Genomic DNA, 20,383 nt, shown 5'->3' on the forward strand with positions numbered 1-20,383 from the left:
CCTCTAAGAGATTGAGATTTTTATTTTTCTGCAGTAGATGTTCTTTGATAGATACCATATCATGGGGAGGAGATGGCTATAAATACTAAACAAAGGTCAACAAGGGACAGGTGAGTCCTGTAGTTGCAGGGCCCAATACTGTCTTTTTGTAAAGTTACATTTAATAGCTACTGATGAAACATAAACACAAACATCTGGAGATGAAAAGTTTGTGGTTGTACAGCCATACTACTCCAAGTATAGCCCAGAAGGTAGAGTGAATCGAAGAGTGATTGGAAACTTCAGATGCCAACATATTTTTGCTTTTCAGATTTTTTGTTACAGAAGAAGGCATTTGGTGAAATGTCTACTTGACTGAAAGGGTGACCAACGTACTGTATGTTCTGCCGGGATAAACTACTGTGGAATGTTTTAGAACATTTTACACCACTGAGCAATCCCATTGATGCAATCCTGGATGATTCCCTGGTCCTGTAAAACATTCCAATAAAATCCAGCTGTGGCTTATGTTGGGGGGGATACAGCTCTACCCAACAATATTGCTTCACCTAGAGTTTTAGGATTGAGACGTAATTAAAAACATTATGAACATAATTTAGGCAAAGAAACTACAAAATCGCAAAAGTCTACAGGAAGCCATAATAGTACAGTATTTCATGTTAGATTTCTCAGTGTCATATTTTTTCCATTTTTGTCAGCTTTTCATTGAGCATATGGAAAACTACAAAGTGGTATATAATTCAATATGTTAGCATAACATTATTCAGCATGGTTTCATTTGACTTTATGCAGTAAAATTGGTTCATTCTCTAGGGTGATGTAAAACCTTTGGCCAGAGCGGAGGACTGTATGGTTAAGTGTTTAGAAGTTATGGATGCAATTAACTTTAGTATTTATTTGGCACAATGAAGCATCACCCCAGACACATCCCATATGGTTGATATTGAGACAACTAGGTTTGCTGTGGTGCCACATCTGTAATTTTAGTCACTCTTTTGTCATTAAGCGTGCACTAATCTCCAATTTAATTATAAACAAATAGAGTATCTTATGAACCACAGTTCAGTGGATGGTAGAGTAGCGCACTGTTCAGGTCCATTCAGTGCCCATTAAACTGTGGCAAACATATTTCATGCTTTTGGAAACAAGAATTTTAACGGATGTTAAAGCACCCATTTCAAAGTGATAGTAACGTTTGCAAGCAATTAACAAAGTAATTATTGCAAAGACAAACAGGAATATTTTAAGTAGGTTTTATAAAGATAGTGCCATGTACGAGGCAATAATGTAGTCTAGTGAGTTATAACATGTAGGTTTATAAGTTAAAACAATTTAATGGGGATTTTTGTTATTATTATGAATTCTATTTCACTGGCAGACACGCTCTTACTTAATACAAATGCTTTTTAAAATATTGGATGCTATTTCATCAACAATTTCAGAGATCAATGTAATTATGAGAGGACTGCCTGATCTCGAATCATCCATGATGTACAGGCAGCCATTTTCAAAGAAGCGGCATTCTCTTCCTGATTAATTTGAAGAGAAGCTTTTATAATTTCAGCATTTTGCTATTAGACTCAGTTCTAACATTAAGGGATATTATGTAACTGAATAAATTGAAAATGAATTGAAGTGCAAAAACTTGATGTGAATAATTTAACCAATTAAATATCATTTGTTAATTAAAAAAAAAAATAATAATAATAATTGCATTCAAATCTAAAAGCCTGGAAGATGTCCAGTTAGATGTTTTTTTTAGTGTTTTTAATTTCCTGCTCTTAAAAATGTGCACAATTTAGCATTGATGTAAATGCTAGCTCTGGTTAGGAAAATAATTAATTACATTGAAAGTAAAATGCTTTATGGTGGGTAAAAAAACGCATTACCATTCTGTGAAGAAATAAAATTTTAATGAGGTTGCCTATAAATGGGAATTACATTGGGAGGCAGAAAATTACATTAGGATGTATTAAAATTAGAATTTAAGATGAAAGTTTCAGAACATTACATTCGGTTTGATAAACATATTAGCTGTGACTAACACGGCGGCAGTTTATGTACTCATATTTCTGTATTGCATTTCTTTTAATTGGCTTGACAGTGAGTGTGAAGAGGAGATCATTTGACTTTAACCAATATTTATCTTGGTCCTTTAACATTTGAATTCCCAATATAAAGTTTAGCTTTATAAATCAGGAATTGATTACTCAGTGGAAAGAAAACGTTGGGCAGGTTGATCAACTACTTTCCTAATGGCCTTAGTGTTACAAGAAGGAGCCCTATCCACAAAGGAGTTTTCTATCAGATTAGTTTATGCTCTGAAAGCATTCTTTCTCCAATAGTAGTATACATGACTGCACGATTGTTGGTAATGATAATAGCTGCCTGTTTACTCATTGTCTCATGTACAGTGTCACTTTGCTCAGTTATTGCACTAGTGTGTTCAGGTACTGTACCTGTAGGGACACAGGCTTACTCCTCAAACCTGCTTGCCTTTGTCACCCTGAGCCAAATGAGCAAAACAGCAGAACTGCATCACACTATTTCAGTAAATGTGTGGATACTTTATAAGGTGAATTTTGAGGAGTTATATACATAAAAGTATTGTGCAGAGTAAAATAAATTATGTTGATCAAAACAAACAATTAAAAGGCTAATACAGTGCATCCTATATAGATGGTGAGTCTGTTACTGTCCTATCGAGCATGGCTTGCATCCTGTTTTAGATGGTATTGGCTGAAATAGCATGTGACTGCATTTTTTTATGTGGCCATGTGACTGTTCTGTTTCCTAAGCTACAACAGCAGTGTAGTGCATTAAGATGCTCATTCTGTATGTAGACCGTCAGAGAGACATTTGGCACAGAGCTCAAAAGGTTGGAGGTACAGTTTTGTTGTAGATTGACATCTTTTCAATTCAAGCAGGTTAGTAAGTTCTCTGTTCTTGTTTCAGTGATCTTTGCTGAGAGTGTATGTGTCTAACACAATCCTGCCAGTGAATACCTAGGTTTATAACTTCAATGCAAAAATATCTGACTTTCATGTAAGATTAAATTATGGTGCATGATCTCATAAAATGTTTGAAAAAAACAAATATCTTACTTAAGGTAAATGTCCTTGCAGTTGTACTTTGCATTTTCGCAGTCATTAAGCCAGTGTTTGTGTTTTCACATGTTGTTGAAAGTCTGAGTGAGAATATAACGTTGAAGAATTGAATGTGGTTGAATTGTTTGTTTTGTATGAAAAATAAATTGTTGAATAAATGTAATATTGTAGGATATTGTTCATAACAGCCCTGTGTTCCGGTTTAACTGCAGTATTATCAACTTTGTAAAATAAAAAGGGAACTTGCACTTATACTAAATATGTGTAGCTATTTTTATGAGTGCATTGTATAGCTTGCTGTTGTAAACATGAGTGATGTTTCTGGCTGATTTTAACATTAGCTGTCAAACATGCTCTAAATAAAACAAAATGGTGCCAAATCAATGTGTACAACTGAATGTAGTTAGTTTTCGTGTTCCTCAAGATGTTGGATGTGTTTTCTTTTCTTCATTTAACTCTTGTTTGAAATGTGTATTATAAAGGTCTTAGCTGATATGCTCTGTGTTTTTTTATTTGTTTTAATGTTGCCAGCAGGGTATTGTTTTGCAGAGCATTTTACTCCATCATGTTTATGTTCATGAATTAATGTATACTTTGTGAAAAAGCACAGCATCTTAGCTCTTTTTCTATCGGGTGTAGTGGCTGCCTTGGTACAGTAATTGTAAAATAAATGCTTATAGGGAGAAATAAATAAGTTTGTTGATTTCAATACTGACCATAGTTAGTTTTGAACTGCCTTACTGAGAAATTTGTTAAGAATTGATTTTTTTTTTTTTTTTAAATGTGTGGAGTGAATTACATTTTGAAAGTACTGTATGTATGCTTATTGTGCCAGGTGGTTCTTTTAGTGGTTTTGTTTTTTTCCTGGGGCTTTTGCTTTTTATATGTTATATGAAATTGTTGTTTGTCAGTTACTTTCCAAAATTCTTGGCCGTTTTTTTTCTGTCACAATATGTATAATAACTCGACAGTAGTTGCACACTTCAACTGTTCCTTCTTTCCTTTGCTGTCTTCCACAACTAAATCCTTATGGTCACGGGCATATTCCACTGGGGTTGTTGTGTGTGTTTAGGCATTTTTATGTATTTCAACACAATTTGCAATTCTGTTTTAAGTTCCATGAATGTGATAAAAAAGCAGTGTTGCAGTACATTTGTATGTGTTTTTACTGAAATATTCTCTATTAATTTGGAGAATAATTAGTTTTTGCTTGTTTTATTTTGTCAATTCAGTAACTTTATACATTTTTATGAATATTACGGTAATATCCATTGCTTCAGATATGGTTTTGGGTCCTTGAGTAATTTACTCTCCAGTTTAGCGTGAGTACTTTCACTTGTACATACTTTAATGCTTAACAGCATTTATTTATAAAGAAACTACTGTAATACTGTATTCCTTATCGATCGCCTTGCTATACCAACGTAAAGCTTCCTGACTCTCTCCAAACACAGTTTATTCTATTTATGGTATGGATTTATCTTCCAAAGATTAAGTTGGCAGAGAGGTAAATAGCTAGGTTAGGTTGAGAGAGACTAAGATGGTTCAGAGGATTTAGAGTCCAGTAAAACAATACATAAAACACCCAGTACACAGATTATCTGGCGAGCTGGCTGCATCTATACATTCAATTCCTTGAACTCTGTTTCCTACTTGATTTTTGTTTTTATGCTGTGGCATATTGGCGGGCGATCAAGGCTGGTCAGTGGCAGAAATAGCAAACTCAGACACAGAGCTTCAGTTTAAATAGCCTCAGCGTACTTTTTCACAAATAACAAATGAAAGGTTTAAATAAAGCTCTTACATTAAGCAAACTCTATCACAAATAAACAAAATGGCACCCAAGCTACAGCTATCCCGGTGCAGGGCAGAAAGCACAACCTGCTTCTCTCTCCCAAACATTTGCTTGTCTTTTTATAGGGTGTTGTCAGGGGAAATTGACTTAAATCATTCAATTGCCACCAGCCCACATTCCACACTTTTCTAACTAACTAATAAAACAATTAAACAATTAAATTCACCTGTGGCTGTGCCTATACAGCCACCAAAAACACAGTTTGTTTGAGCAGGGCCTCTGCCCTGTGACATGTGCATTAAATAGCTGTGTTTATTTTAGCTGTGTAATTTAAGTGAATTGAATTTGCTGGTGCTTAATAGGCTTGTTGTTAAATAATAGATTAATTCAGTCTGAATGGGAAAGCAACATTGGCTTTTAAGCTGCCTGTTTTGTTGTTGTTTTTTCTTGGTTTAAAATATCCTTAAAACCTGCCTTAATAAAAGCCTGGTGCAATTATTTTCTTTGTTGTATTGTCTGTGGTACCAGAAATTATTTCTGCGTCAGTTCAGCTTACTCAAGTGCATATCCAACTGACCGGCTGCGTTAAAGAAAGGATGTTACAATAAGATATCTGCAGTCATTGAACTGGAATTCGGAGTAACCAGACACTATGTCTAGTTGTAAACCTCAGCATGTTTCTCCATGTAAAACAATGTTTCTTTATGGTTTTCTCTTCTAGCCCTTCAAGACCCTTGCCTAATAATATGAATGACACCATTTTAATGTCTTCGGGGGCACCTACCCCAACAAAAAGGTGAGCACACAGGCCTACATGCATTTATTTATTTAGTTTATTTTTTTGCGACCAGCTGGAATTACTGGGTATTCAAGACCAGTTAAAATTAACTATGGTTTTAGGGTGATAATGCTCCTAAAGACTGATACCAGTTAATGATATGGGTTAAATATTGCTGTTAGCATTATAAATCTGGATTTAGGAATTCCATAACAAGCAGTATGGTTGTGTCAAGCAGAAACGAGGGCTTTAGATTGTAATGGCATTTTTTTTCAGCAGTATCAGCAGTGACAAAGTATTTGGCTCAACTTTCCGCTGCTGGGAATGTTTACCTTGAGTACTATTGATTAGAGTTAATGTGGCCTGTGAAGTCTGAGTTTTTTAATGTCAGATATATTTCTAATAGCATTTAAAAAATAAAAAAAACAGTGGTTGTAAAGAAGAGGTGTCACACATTCACATGAGTCAAGGTGAAATAATAATTGCTTTTCCTTCCAGGGAACAAAAATATTGAAAAAAAATAAAAATAAATCAAGTGAAACATTGCATAACATGATAATTTATGTACGGTAATTAAACATGGCGTTAGTATCTACTGGCTTGTATCGCTGTCATTTGTGCAAAATATAAATCTTGTGTAATACACAGTATTGGACTTCCTGTTTTATCCCTGTCACTAGTTTTGACTAGAACATACTGGTCACTAAGTCAGTAAAATAAAAAAGACAGTTGCACTTTTGGTTATGTTTTCTGAAAGCCAATGTCATTCTACTAGAGCTCAGTTGGTAAGCCTTGCTAAATCCCACTGGTAGTACATTAACATGCGACTAAATTTGAATGTCATGTTAGCTAGTTAAACTTGTTTAGGCATTTGATTTACAATTTAAAGCTGCTTCTTTTAAAGGTGTGTGTACAGGCAGCACAAATCATTCATTTAAAATATATTATAAAAACTAATAGCCGTGTGTGTCATTGATTGTATATTCATATAAAATGAATTAAATAAATAAATCTACATTTTAGTGGGTTGAATTATAACATAAAGCCAAAAGCAGTTTATTTTTTATTTTTATTATCAAAGCACAAAACTGTAGCATCTGAAATTGGAAACACATTACAGTCCAGCAGTTGTTTCAGCCCTAATATCCAGTGGCTTATCCAGTTACCCACTACAATGCGAGTGCCGGGTGAGTCACACAAGCAGGTACTGTATGTACATGCTAGCTTGAATCTTAGTCGAACATTATATATTTTGACTGGGGGTCCCTGCATTTCACCTCATTAACCTTCAGTGACCCTTGCTGGTCAGGCACCCAATTAGATCAAGCAGATAATTCCCTGGCTGGGCCTCTAAGTTCAGCAGCTTGATATCATCTGTTTATTAGGTTTAGGCACGTAAAAACAGGTGATTGGTCTGACAGTGGGAATTGAGGTCATCTTCAGTTTACCTAATTGATAAGTGGGTGACACAATGAGTGCAGGGAGTAAGCAAGGTTGTATCGATCAGAAGAGCTTATATGAGGTAACGCAAGATGGATTTTCACCAAGTAGGGTGAAACAGGTCAAGGTTTTAGCGGCTACTATATTGTAATAGCAATAGAAAAGCAGTGATAAATGAGAAGATTTTAATTCATTAAAATACCCTATTGTGAAATGAAATTAAGTACTATACAATAACATACAGTTACCCTTAACTGAGATACCCTGACTTACAGAACCACGACTTGAAATGTGCTTTAGAGTTTGCGTGGGAATTGTGCTTGTTGCGTTATTGTGTCAATAATGGGGTTTCCATGCAGGCAATTTACACATGAAATGGTGATGTGCATGCACGTTTGGGAGAATTACTTGTGTAAATCAGGTTTGTGGCCAAAAAAAAACAGCCAAAGAGAGGGATAGGGTAAATCTCATTTACTCGGGTAAGTGACGAAACGCAAGGGAAAATCCATGCCGTTTCGCACAGAAACCCGCATTTCACGTGTAAATGTTAATGAGCATGTTTATCTTTAACTATAAATATTGCAATTGGTCAGGTCAGTTGTTACTGTGGATTCCAAGTCGGCAGTAAGTAGTGGCTGATAGGTGATTTTATGGTTAGCAGTGGTGTAGTTCACCTTAGTGATAATGCAGGCAGCTTTTTTTATTAATGTTTTTTGCTGTGTCTGGACTGTCATGTTGTATATCTCTTGTGGGTTTACAGTTCTGATAAAACCACTTAACATGAACTGCGTTTTGCCCTTGTTAGTGTATTAAAGCAGCTGTTTGAGAATACCCTTGCTGTAAAAACTAGGCTCAAGTTAAACATGAAGAGCAAGTGAGCTGCTTAAATGTCTAACTGAATTAATTCCCTTTTTTTGACCCTAGCTATGTCCAAAGACAACGTGTGTCTGCCGTCCATGTTAATAAATATAGTTGGTGAACTGGATGTCATGAGCCAGCTCAATTGCCCAAAACAGCGCAACAACATCCAACAAGTTGTTGATGCCCTATCAGAACTGACCAAATAAAATTGCAAATGAATGTATTGATTGTGTTTTATTTGTTTGCATCATTAATATTTAACACAACAGTAAATTCAGCACAACTTAAGAAAGGAGAGAATCTCAGCACAAGCCTCCTCAAATCGCTGTTGTCCAATTGAAACTGGCAGCTGAGTTAACCTTCACAGTTGCCAGGTAAGCGATCTAATAAGGGAGATGGGGCTTGTTTTTGAGAGTCGCGGGTTCAAATTGGTTAAACACCCATAATCTAACATGGGTTGCGCTTGATTTGGGCTTGTTTTGAAATGCCACTTTTTTTTCTTGTGAGACTTGGCAACACTGGCTAACCTTCCCTATCTGTCTCACAGGCAGCCACTGATTCATGAACACCTCAATTTGTTGTTGACAAGAGTTTGTGCAGGATATAGCAGGCAGTGGCAATTATGGGAATAAACTAAATGCTGCACTTCAGTCCATTTCATCAGTATCCGCCACCTCCCTTTCAAGTGCCCACTACCCGTATTTGCCCAAGCGTGGTGTTGAATGCTTCCTCAGCAGCCATGTGGACAGGTAGGATTTCTAAGCCAGGATAGTCTACGCAGCATCACCTGATCCCATTTATGCTGTATTGCCTGAATGAAAGGGAATCATATATAACATCTCCACCGATTTTCAGCCATGGTGCTCTGCAATACCTGTTGGTCAATTTCATTTTTAAATAATGAGTCATAAGATAAATTAGTTGAAACAGTATTTACTACTAACGACATGACACCACATTAATGACATTTGACAAACAATTTGGGTAAGAGCAGTAAAACACATTATTAACCAACCAGGCATGAGGTATTTTGCTTTATTACAGCAGCTTAGATTCACTCGTGTACCAGTTCTCTGTGCATGGAAACCACATTTTCACAAAGTTTCATAGTAATCTTCAAAAACAGCACAAGTACTTTATGCATAGCTCATTTACATATCAACCCCCACCTTTCCAATTCATTTGCATGATGTCGGGTGAAACGCCCAGTTACTCGAGTAAAATAAACTGAGCGAATGGAAACCCAAAAAATAATTTTACACAAGACATTTTTCTCAAGCAAATGTCTTGAGCTAAAAAAAAAAAACTCATGGATACTCCACCATTGCCTTTTTCATCCTAGAGGATTAGAAACAGGATGACAGAAAAGACAACTGCTTTTTTGCAGAAGTTTGTGGTGCTATTTGTGTGAAAATCCAAAAGTTTTGGGTGCATACCATTACCTTAAACTTTGAAGACCAATATTGCTATTTTCATAAAGTACTACAAATACAATCACAATCAAAAAGTACACTTCTTGTCAGTAGCCAGTGTCAGCACATCCACATACTGAACCTTGGAACAATCTCAAACAGACAAGAAAAAAAAAAAAAAAAAAGTCAAGCTTATGACAATGTATAATTATTTATTACAATATATATATATGTAGCATTACAGTACCATACATGTTTTCAAATTGCATTTAGAAAAATGTTCAGTATTCAAAAGCTGTACAAAGCTTAGTCAAAGCTGTCACATGAATAAATAAACAAATACGTTTTTGTTCACAATAATATTTTGAGATTCTTAAAGGTTTTTCTGGGTTAACGAAGCACTACTTTTAATAAAATCCAAAATAATTTGAATATGATAAGAGCAGTGTTATTAATAGGTAGTAGTATATTAATAATATTTTATTTTGCATTTGTTACGCTATTCGCCAGCACAGGATATGAGTATAAACCGTGCATTAAAGTAGAAGAGGTCATTCAATAGAAATCAAAATAAGAGTTTTAGAATTAGAAAGTGGAGCAGGAAAAGAAAAAAAACAAGGCAGTCACAAAGGTAGGTCATCATGACTTTCTTCTAATTGTAAGTTAAACAATTATTAGTTGATACTAAATAGCTGTGATACTTTATAGAGGATGAGTTATGATTTGTTTTCATTGATTTTAATAATATCCTGGTCTTCTCTAAATGTCATTACTGACTTCTGTGAGGTTTCAACTTGCATTCAAACGCGGTTTTAAAACTTGCCCCAAATCCAGTGATACACCCTATACCACATTAATGAGTATCAGCATCACTTTACAATAAAAGGCATTGATTTAGGCAGGCTTCCTTTGGGAATTAGTGAAGGCAGTGGCAGGTGTGTTCAGTCCCGAATGCTTCAAAAGTTAAGTGACAGCTACAACATTCTTGTTTGTTTGACCCCCGTAAAAAAAAAAATTATCATTACAAATATGTTTGTATGAATTTGCTGTATAAAATATATAGTAGCTTTGTGACATCTGAAATCTGCCTCAAAATAATTTTGCTTAGCATTAGTTTAAGCCTAAGGAATGTTTGATGGTAGTGAGTGTTACTGCATTGATGATGACAAGGGCATAGAGTAGCTGCTGAGAACTGCTGATGTATGAGAACTGTATACATTATCTCTTGTGTAATTGGCACCTCTTGTATAATACCCTAATGTCATGCCTACACGCATAAGCTGTTAAATAATTCATATTTATGTTTATCTTCCTAGTTAAGTAAAGTTAGCTGCTGTTCCTTATCTTCTGAAGATTATACTCAGGTTTTGGTTGGAGCGGTGTTCTAATTTCAGTAACTCATATTTCAGTTGTGACTCAGAGTGCTCCAGTGAAAATAAACCACATTTCTCCCTCAGACACAGATCTACAGTGATGTACTTCCTGTCAAGTCTGGTTACTTAAATATTAATCAGTAGAATTACTACAGTATCCGCTTAGACTTATTTGCATAATTGAATGGGTTGGTCACTTGTAAATGTCACTGCCATTAGACATTAGATCCCTGCATTTCAGTGCATTATAAAATATGTTATGTTTGTAGAGATTAATTTTCTACGCCAATAATAAATCGTTACAACTCAAACTTGTTGTTTACTTTTTATATTTATCAATCCAAAAATGATAGTAAGGTTAGGATTAACATCTTGGAACAGTGTGGGTATTTTGGCTCAAGTGGATGTGTGTTGTTTTAGTTTTATTCTTATTGTGAAATACATTTATTTAATTAATTTATTTATTTGTTTATAATTATTTATATAGCACAACATTTTACAATATAATAATTTAAAAGGCAAAGATAATTCCTATAAAACAATTACAAAGACAGTCTAAAATGATATATAGTCAGTTATAAAGTTAGGTTTTCAATGCTGTTTTTAACATAGAAAGATTCCCTGCTTTACATGATACTCATTGCACCAGAAGCATGTGTTAATCTCATAACCAAGTATCAAAGCAATAGAAATATATCTTGAGAATCATAATATGGCCTAGCACAAAAGCACACAGCAATATTGTACTTGCACCTATTGCATCTTTTTCTGTAGTTGTTATAGCAGTACTGTACAGATGACTCTGTGTCACTCATGTATGGCTGTACACCAGGTAAACAAGCTGACTGTAGAGAGCCTTCTTCAGCTGAAGATTTTCATTCTTCATCCGCTGCAGCGTTAATGAAAATGTAACACTAAAATATAAGAAGTAACACAAGTGTGCTAAAAATAAACCTTTACTCCCAGAAAACAGCAGAACATTTAGAAACTGCTTAGCAAGATATAATGATTGCCTTTTTTCCGCTTTCATGAAATATTATCTATATTATTCAGATTAATCTTTCACCTCGAATTACAACTACTTGTTTGCAGTTGTTTATTGTAACAATATTACAGTGTTTTAAGTCCAGAATTGTATTGTGTGTGTGTATACAGTGGCTCTCAAAAGTATTCACCCCCCCTTGGACTTTTCCACATTTTATTGTGTTACAACATAGAATCAAAATGGATTTAATTAGGAGTTTTTGCCACTGATCTGCACGGCCCGTTGTGGTTTATACCTTACATATACAGTGCCGAGAAAAAGTTTGTGAACCAAATGATAATTATGGAAATTCCATAGTTTTACCATGATAGCCTCCTTGAATCAAAACCAGTCTTTTCTTAAGTATCCAATAGAGTTTATATGAACCAATTCCATGTCTTTTGAATCAAAATGATGTATGAATTAGACAGACAATGAGTAATTAAGATTCACGGTATGTGAAAAAGTAAGTGAACCCCTGGTTTTATCAGCTCAATTAAGGGGATAATTGGAATGGGATGTTTAAATAATTAGGTAGATCTTTTGGGGTGAATTTGGGAGGCCCCACCCAATATAAAGATCAGAAACTGTGAGTTTGGTCTTCACCATACAGGTGTGTGGAAACACGTCATGCCATGATTGAAATCTCTGCGGACCTCAGAAAAACAGTTATTGATGCTCATTAGTCTAGAATGGGTTACAAAACCATTTCTAAGGATTTGGGGCTCCACCAATCCACTGTCAGACAATCTACAAATGGAGAAAGTTCAAGACCACAGTCACTCTACCCAGGAGCGGTCGTCCTACCAAAATCTCTCCAAGAACAAACCGGACAATCATCAAGGAAGTCGCAAATAACCCCAGAGTAACATCCAAAGATCTGCAGGCCACTCTTGCCTTGGCTAATGTGAGTGTTCAGGACTCAACTATCAGAAAAAGACTGAACAAGAATGGTGTTCATGGAAGGATAGCCAGGAGGAAACCACTGCTCTCTAAAAAGAACATTGCTGCCCATCTGAAGTTCACCAAAAAGCACGTAGATGATCCACTGGAACAATGTTCTCTGGACAGACGAGTGAAAGGTAGAACTTTTTGGCCTCAATGAGAAATGTTATGTTTGTCGAAAACCAATCACTGCATTCAAACAGAAGAACCTCATCCAAGCATGGTGGTGAGAGTGTGATGGTTTGGGGCTGCTTTGCTGCCTCAGGACCTGGACGGCTTGCCATCATTGACACAACCATGAATTCTGCATTGTATCAGAAAATTCTAGAGGAGAATGTCAGGCCATCTGTCCATGAGCTGAAGCTGAACCAGAAGTGGGTCATGCAGCAAGGCAATGATCTTAAACATACAAGCAGATTTACAAAAGAATGGCTGCAGAAGAAGAAATTCCACTTTTTAGAATGGCCTAGTCAAAGTCCGGACCTGAAGCGAGCTGTCCATGCAAGGATGCCCTCAAATGTCACCAAGTTGAAGCAGTTCTCTAAGGAGGAATGGGCCAAAATTCCTCAAAACCGATGTGAGAGACTGACCAACAGTTACAGGAAACGCTTAGTTGATGTCATTGTTGCTCAAGGGGGTGCCACCAGTTACTGAATCTAAAGGTTCACGTACTTTTTCACACATGGATATTGAATGTTGAATCATTTGTGGATAAATGAATGTTGAAAAAGTGTTTTTGTGTCATTTGTTTAATCAGGTTATCTTTATGTATTATTAGGACTTGGATTAAGATTTAATAACATTTTAGGTTTGAAATATGTGAAAATCCTAAGGGGTTCACAAACTTTTTCTTGGTACTGTACAGTTGCAGTCAAAAGTTTACATACCCCAATGGACATTTATAATTTCTAGACATTTTCTCTAAAACAAATAATTACAGGAAAAATCTATATACAAACACACACACACAGAGGGTCAAAATTACAGACATTATTGCAGTGGAAGTGTTTTTAACATAAGGTAGATAGATTACATCTGCAATTAGGCATGCTTAAAATTCAAAATGTAGAGCACAGCACACAGTCACAATAAAGAATCAGGAAATGCAGTTAACATATTTCTTGACTAGTGAAATACAATTCAAAGCTGCTGCAATATGTCCACTCTTTTCCCATTTCAAATCTTTTCACAAAGTAAACATTTAACTTTAAACTCTTTCCCTGTCAAATTGCAAAACCACATCACAAAAAACCTCATTTGTAGGTGAAAAAACGCCAAAATAAATCACTACATTTCAATATATGTATAAACAGGTGAGCTTTTCAGCCAGCTAAAATAAAGGGCTTTACATAGTCTCTGCATGTAATCAATGTGTAGTGTCCAGTTTGAAAACACAACATGAAATAACATCCAAAGTAGCACTATAGCAATAAAAATGCCACATTAAAAAATGGTTCTTGAGTTACAAGCTCTTGCAGTGTCTAAAAAAAATATGGATTGTAGCGTAACAACAGGAAAGTGTAATCAATCAGACTGCGGTGTCTGTATCATCTGAACTCCACGTCAGATGATACAGACGTGAGCCGTGATTTTTCCCCTTGGCAGAATTTGGTATGTATAAATCTTGTAAAGGTGGTCCTTTAAACCAATGCTATATACTAACACTAAACAGTTAAAAAAAAACACAAAAAAACAGGGCATTTTATTCAGCAATAGCATCTCTACCCAACTCCAGAAAACCTAGTTTTAACATTGAGTATTGTAGTACAAAGTGCCGTGTACAGGGAAATTGCTTTCTGTTCATTTATAGGTTTCAAGCTGCATCATAATCATTCGTTCAGAGGTAAAAATATAAAAACAGGACATACATTATCATTGTTTATACAGAGGTTGTTCTTTTTACCATTATGATTCACATTGAGTATACCAGGTTCTCTTGTTTGTTTGTTTGTTTGTTTGCCCATTATCCTATTCCACTCATTAACACCATGTATTTTTTGTTCCTGTGTTCGATTTTTTTATTTTTTTATTTCCTTCATCATCACTAGGTTGCAGCACAGCCTGGATATGGCCAGTCGATTGGCTGATGAACATGCGTTGATAGCAGTATGTGTGAGCCGGCTACAGAATGGCACACGGTCAGTGTTGGATATCTTGAAAGAGTCATATAATAATAAAAAAGCCAATACAGATTTGCAGATGTTTCATATACTACAAGTTTAAATATGTACAGTTGAGCTGGTCTCTGATGAGCAAGAGGATAACAGGGGCCAGTTTCACAAAGAGCTACTAGCACTTAGCAGGCTGCTAGCTAATAGCTATCTTAATTGTACCAGTTTCAAAAGACAATATTTTAAGATGGAACATCTACTCAGCAAGTTTATATGATTAAAGGATACATGTGTTTTCTTCTTTTTTCTTTTTTTATTTATTTTATTTTAATGGAAGTGAATTGGATTTTAGCAGACTGATCCCTATAACTGCTTTGTGAAATTAACCCCAGTACGGTACCTAGTCTAATCTGTCAGCCACAGTACAAGTGAGAAGTATGCCAAGCAGATACCGTAAATGACTTGTTCAAATGTGCATATCGGCATATTATATCGATATAAATTACAATCGGTGCCACTTAATCGGGACTCTGCTTAAATTGGACCGAACTCTGTGAGACGGTGCTTCCCAGTACGATTTATGTCGTTTAATTGGGACGTGCAGTATTTTCAAATGATGAACAAAGATTGCTTTTCAGAGCACGACAGGTTTGCGTAGCGCAGTGATTACATGATTGCTGTGTGGCTTGTGTAAACCAGGTTGAACTCTTGAAGGAGTCCCCGTGGTTTCTCAGGCTGCTGTGTCAACATCGTAATATTGTGCCGTGATAAGATGCGAGTTCATGATTTTTCATTTCAATTAGAAATAAAAAATAAATAAATAACATTTTGTTTTGGAGTAAAAAATACATTGACATTTATTCATAATGTGATGTGATTTCATTGTTTTTTTATTTAGAAATTAAAAAAAAACAGTAAACAATACTTCTCTTGTGCATGTTGTAATTTATGAATATACGTGCGAGGTAAGGTTCTCTCAGATGCCTCTCGTTTTAATTGGGATAGCTGCTTATTCAAGGTATTTTTACATCTCCCGAGGCATCCAGATAAAGCGGCGCTAACTGTATATATAAAAAAAAAAATCGGATGCTTTTCTGGAGCTTTGTACTTGAAGCTTTGCATGACAAACATCGGTTGCTTGTGAAGAACAAGCTGAGACTTAAAGATATACTTCCTGGATAAGGCAGATGATTTTTGTTTTGTCAGCTTGTGCTGTTCTAACAGACAGTTCTACAATAAATCAACTGTGATTTAAAAGAACGATTAATTTACTGTGACATTAATAGCATCCCAAGTATAATTTTGCATCCGTAATGTAGCTGTTGTTTAATCCACCTGGCACTAATTATTTAGCCATATCTTAGGTGTGTTTTGGTTGTTACAGTATCGTACGGTGACTACTAGTTTTAGATGTTTTAAACACACTACCTGGTCACTTTATTAGGAACGGAATTTGAGAATATGTCAATTTGACATGTGGTCCCTGCAGCACTATAAAGCTGTGGGAGCAGCACAATTGCAAACCGTTTACCAGAAATTGAGAAAGGCAAATATCTAACAGTATAGGAAAGAGACATTACAGTGGGTGAACAATCGGTCATCAGAGTGTATGAGCAATGGCACAATGAAAGGAAAGTGGTTGCCAAAGAGCTATGGCAGCAAACAGGTAGATGTGACAGACAAAAGGAAAGGATGGTTAGAGAGGCTTGTCAGGTCTGAAATATAAATGACTAAATGGATTAACATCCCTCAGGAAACGTTTCCGCACCCTGTGGAGTCTGTGCCACATGTTGAGGTTGTGATCAGGGTAAATTGTGTCCCAACTCGATTTTAGGTACTAATAAAGTGGTCAGGCAGTGTTGGTGTAACAAGGCTTTCCTTCCCAACTTCCCAGCTGTTCATCTTTTAAACTCGTAATGGATGTGATTTCAGAAGTGATTTGAGAGCAAGGCTGATGGCAGGCTTGGAATGTGTCCTTCGGGCCTCGTAAAATCTTTGAATGCTAAAAGATTAAGCATTCTAATAAATTCAAATGCAAGGGAATAACTGGGTATAAGAAATATTTTTATATATTTCTTTGTATACAACCTGCATAGCTTTTATTCAACCTGGAACCAGACAAATCAGTGTTCACCCTTTATAACACTATAGTGGGGAGCCATAGTTACAAGACCGTGCTATTTGTGTTCCGCTTTATAACGAGTTTAAAGGGGCTACTGTAATGGCATTAAGGAGCAAATGGGAGCAACGACTCTACCGTGCTATAAGCGATTCAGCACTATAACGGGGTGCATTATAAAGTGTGAGCACTGTAATTGGATCCCTCAAGGAAGCAAGTCTGTGAGACTTGGATAAAAAATAACTTTGTTACCTATGATGCATAATGCTGCACCAAACAGGAGTTGCAGTAGGGTGTAAAATGAGAGCATGTGGTCCATTACCAGTTCAAGGAAATGTTTTAGATACCTTTTCAAAGTTTTACATTTTTATTTCAGTGTTTTGGAAAGCCCAAGCAGATTAGATGAAGAACACAGACTCATCGCCAGGTATGCAGCTAGACTGGCAGCAGAAGCTGGAAATTCTACTGTGAGTACATGCACATGCTGTCTGTTTTTTGTTTGCTTTATTGTTGCAGTTGTAAAAATACATATTACAATTACATGAATCTGTATTCTGGTTTACGCGTAGGTTGTGTATTTTGATTATTATTTGGCTAAATCAGTTAATTTTGGTTATTAAAAATAAACACCAATCAGGGCTCCCCAGTGGCACGTCCAGCAAAGGCGCTCCATGTGGTTGTGCCCTATAGCCTGGGGATCACAGGTTCGAGTCCAGGCTATGTCACAGCTGACAGTGACCGGGAGTTCCTAAGGGGTGGTGCACAATTGGCTGAGCACCGCCCGGGTAGGTAGGGCTTAGGTCAGCAGGGGAATCCACGGCGCACCGTGCATCAGCGACCCCTGTGGCTGATACGGCGCCTGTGGTTCTGCAATGGAGCCTCCAGATCTGTGTTGTCCGCCGGCACTATAGGTATGGTGGCCTCGCTGTGGAGCCCCAGTGTGAAAAATGACAGATTGGCAGGAACACGCTTCAAAGGACACGTGCTCCAGCCTCCGTTCCCCGAGTCGGCTGGGGGGGGGGGGGTTGCGAGTGTTGAGCCAAGGGTACAGATAATAATTGGGCTTGCTAAATTGGGGAGAAAACCGGGGTAAAAAATTGGAGTCGGCTAAATTTATAAATAAATAAACACCAATCAAAGACATACATTTTCAGTTTGTAGAACTCGGGGTGAATTTTGAATCTGAGAATTGTGAGAAGTAACAGATTTCGTTTTTACGCCTACTATAGAGCTCTTTTTTTTTTTTTTTCAGCACTCCCCAGTCACAAGGACTCTAAAATGTGCTTTTGATTAAGTAGATCCAGAAAAAGTGATGACTGGTCAGCAGAAATGTGTTTGCACACTGTCAGGCTTCTGAAAGACGTTTTCTTTATGTAGAAAGAGAGTAGTGCTTGATTGACGTTATTTAAAATATACAGTCAGGTAATCGGGATCCTGATAATCGGGATTCCTGTTTAAATGGGATACAACCCTGGGAGACGGTTCTTCCCAATGCTATTTATGTTTTTTAATTGGGACGTCACTTTGTTTAATTGGGATACAGTATTTTCAAATGATGACCGGAGATCGCTTTTCAGAGCAGTACAGTTAGTACATGATTATTCTGTGAATTGCGTAAAACAATGGTTTTTGCCTCACTTCGCCTGTCATCATGGCTGAGATGCGGAAACACTTTGCTTCTGACTCAGAAGATAGAACTGGAATCTCCTGTGGCCTCTCAGGCTGCTTTGGCAAATAAATTGTGACCTTGTAATTGCTGGCAAACTTACCTATGCTGATCTTTTGGAGGCTGCAAATGACAGCAAACATGTCAGAGTTGAAACAACGGTGGGGGGATTCTGATTCTGACGATGGCAGTGTACCGCCAGCTCTCACCTTTGCCCAGAAGTTGCAAACGGTGAACCACCTTAGACAGTTCATGCTGGAAAATGGGCTGCAAGCTGTGCTGCCCCTTCTGAGGATGGTGGAAGACAAAATAGTCACAGAAACAGCACACAACTGACTCCTATTTCAAATGACTCATTAAAACAGTGAATACTTTTCCTGTTTGTGCATGTTGAAAATAATTAATATAATTGTGACGAAGGTCCTTTTAAATGCCTCTCAGTTAATTGGGACAGCCGCTTATTCTGGATATTTTTACTTCTCCCGAGGCGTCTCAAATAAGCGATGTCGACTGTATAGCCAAAACCCAGGTTATCATTTAAAAAAAAAAAAAAAAATTCTAAATATATCTTTGGTGCTGTTTTTTTGGTTATCAGTTGAAATTGAAATCGTCAAACCCTAATTTTATAAATCATATATCAGAAATCAACCAATCACAGTGAAGTATTTACCAAAATTCCAATACATCTTATCCTGAGTTCAGATAAGAACATAAGAACATAAGAAAGTTTACAAACAAGAGGAGGCCATTCGGCCCATCTTGCTCGTTTGGTTGTTAGTAGCTTATTGATCCCAAAATCTCATCAAGCAGCTTCTTGAAGGATCCCAGGGTGTCAGCTTCAACAACATTACTGGGGAGTTGATTCCAGACCCTCACAATTCTCTGTGTAAAAAAAGTGTCTCCTATTTTCTGTTCTGAATGCCCCTTTTTCTAAACTCCATTTGTGACCCCTGGTCCTTGTTTCTTTTTTCAGGCTGAAAAAGTCCCTTGGATCGACACTGTCAATACCTTTTAGAATTTTGAATGCTTGAATTAGGTCGCCACGTAGTCTTCTTTGTTCAAGACTGAACAGATTCAATTCTTTTAGCCTGTCTGCATATGACATGACATTCTCTATTTTACTCCAATCTACTTCTGTTAGTCTCTGTTTCATACCTTCATAGTTTGCTTTTATAAAATTTTAAACCTTAGCTTTAGTCATTTCTTTTGGGGATTTAAAAAACACTTCAAATGAGACCATGTTGTGGTCTGAGTTTGCCAGTGGTTCTCTGACCTCTGTTTTAGTTATTCTATCTTCGTTGTTTGAAAAGACTAAATCAAGGCATGCCTCCCCTCTAGTGGGTGCCTTCACAAATTGTGTTAGGAAGCAGTCATTTGTCATTTCCACTATTTCTATTTCATCCTTCGCGCTACCCACCGGGTTTTCCCATTTTATTTGGGGGAAGTTGAAATCCCCCATTAGTATGGCTTCTCCTTTGCTACACACATTTCTAATGTCATTGTATAACAGATTATTGTGCTCACCGTCTGAATCTGGCGGTCTATAGCATGCTCCTATTATTATGCCTTTTGAATTTTTGTCCGTTATTCTGACCCATATTGATTCGGTTTTATTTTCTTTGTCCAGGTTTAACACCTGGGCTTCAAGACTGTTTCTTATGTATAGCGCTACCCCTCCTCCTCTTCTGTCCTGCCTGTCTTTCCTATACAGTGTATACCCACAAATATTATATTCGTCCCCATCACTCTCAG

The 20,383-nt window shown here is 36.7% G+C and overlaps 1 protein-coding gene across 4 annotated transcripts in view; it reads left to right on the forward strand.

Moving 5' to 3' along the window:
* LOC121317468 (dystrobrevin beta-like) overlaps positions 1 to 20,383 on the forward strand; it is a 90,563-nt gene that overhangs the window by 44,647 nt on the left and 25,533 nt on the right. For 2 of the 4 annotated variants that reach the window (XM_041253425.1, XM_041253424.1), the window contains exons 11-13: positions 5,624 to 5,698; positions 14,784 to 14,873; positions 17,342 to 17,432. In XM_041253425.1, the coding sequence (XP_041109359.1) occupies positions 5,624 to 5,698; positions 14,784 to 14,873; positions 17,342 to 17,432 (256 nt within the window). The remainder of the gene's footprint in view (positions 1 to 5,623; positions 5,699 to 14,783; positions 14,874 to 17,341; positions 17,433 to 20,383) is intronic. The other 2 variants (XM_041253427.1, XM_041253426.1) reach the window with 1 other exon arrangement.

The sequence above is a fragment of the Polyodon spathula genome, chromosome 6 (genome assembly GCF_017654505.1).
Source record: "Polyodon spathula isolate WHYD16114869_AA chromosome 6, ASM1765450v1, whole genome shotgun sequence".
Lineage (NCBI taxonomy): Eukaryota > Metazoa > Chordata > Actinopteri > Acipenseriformes > Polyodontidae > Polyodon > Polyodon spathula.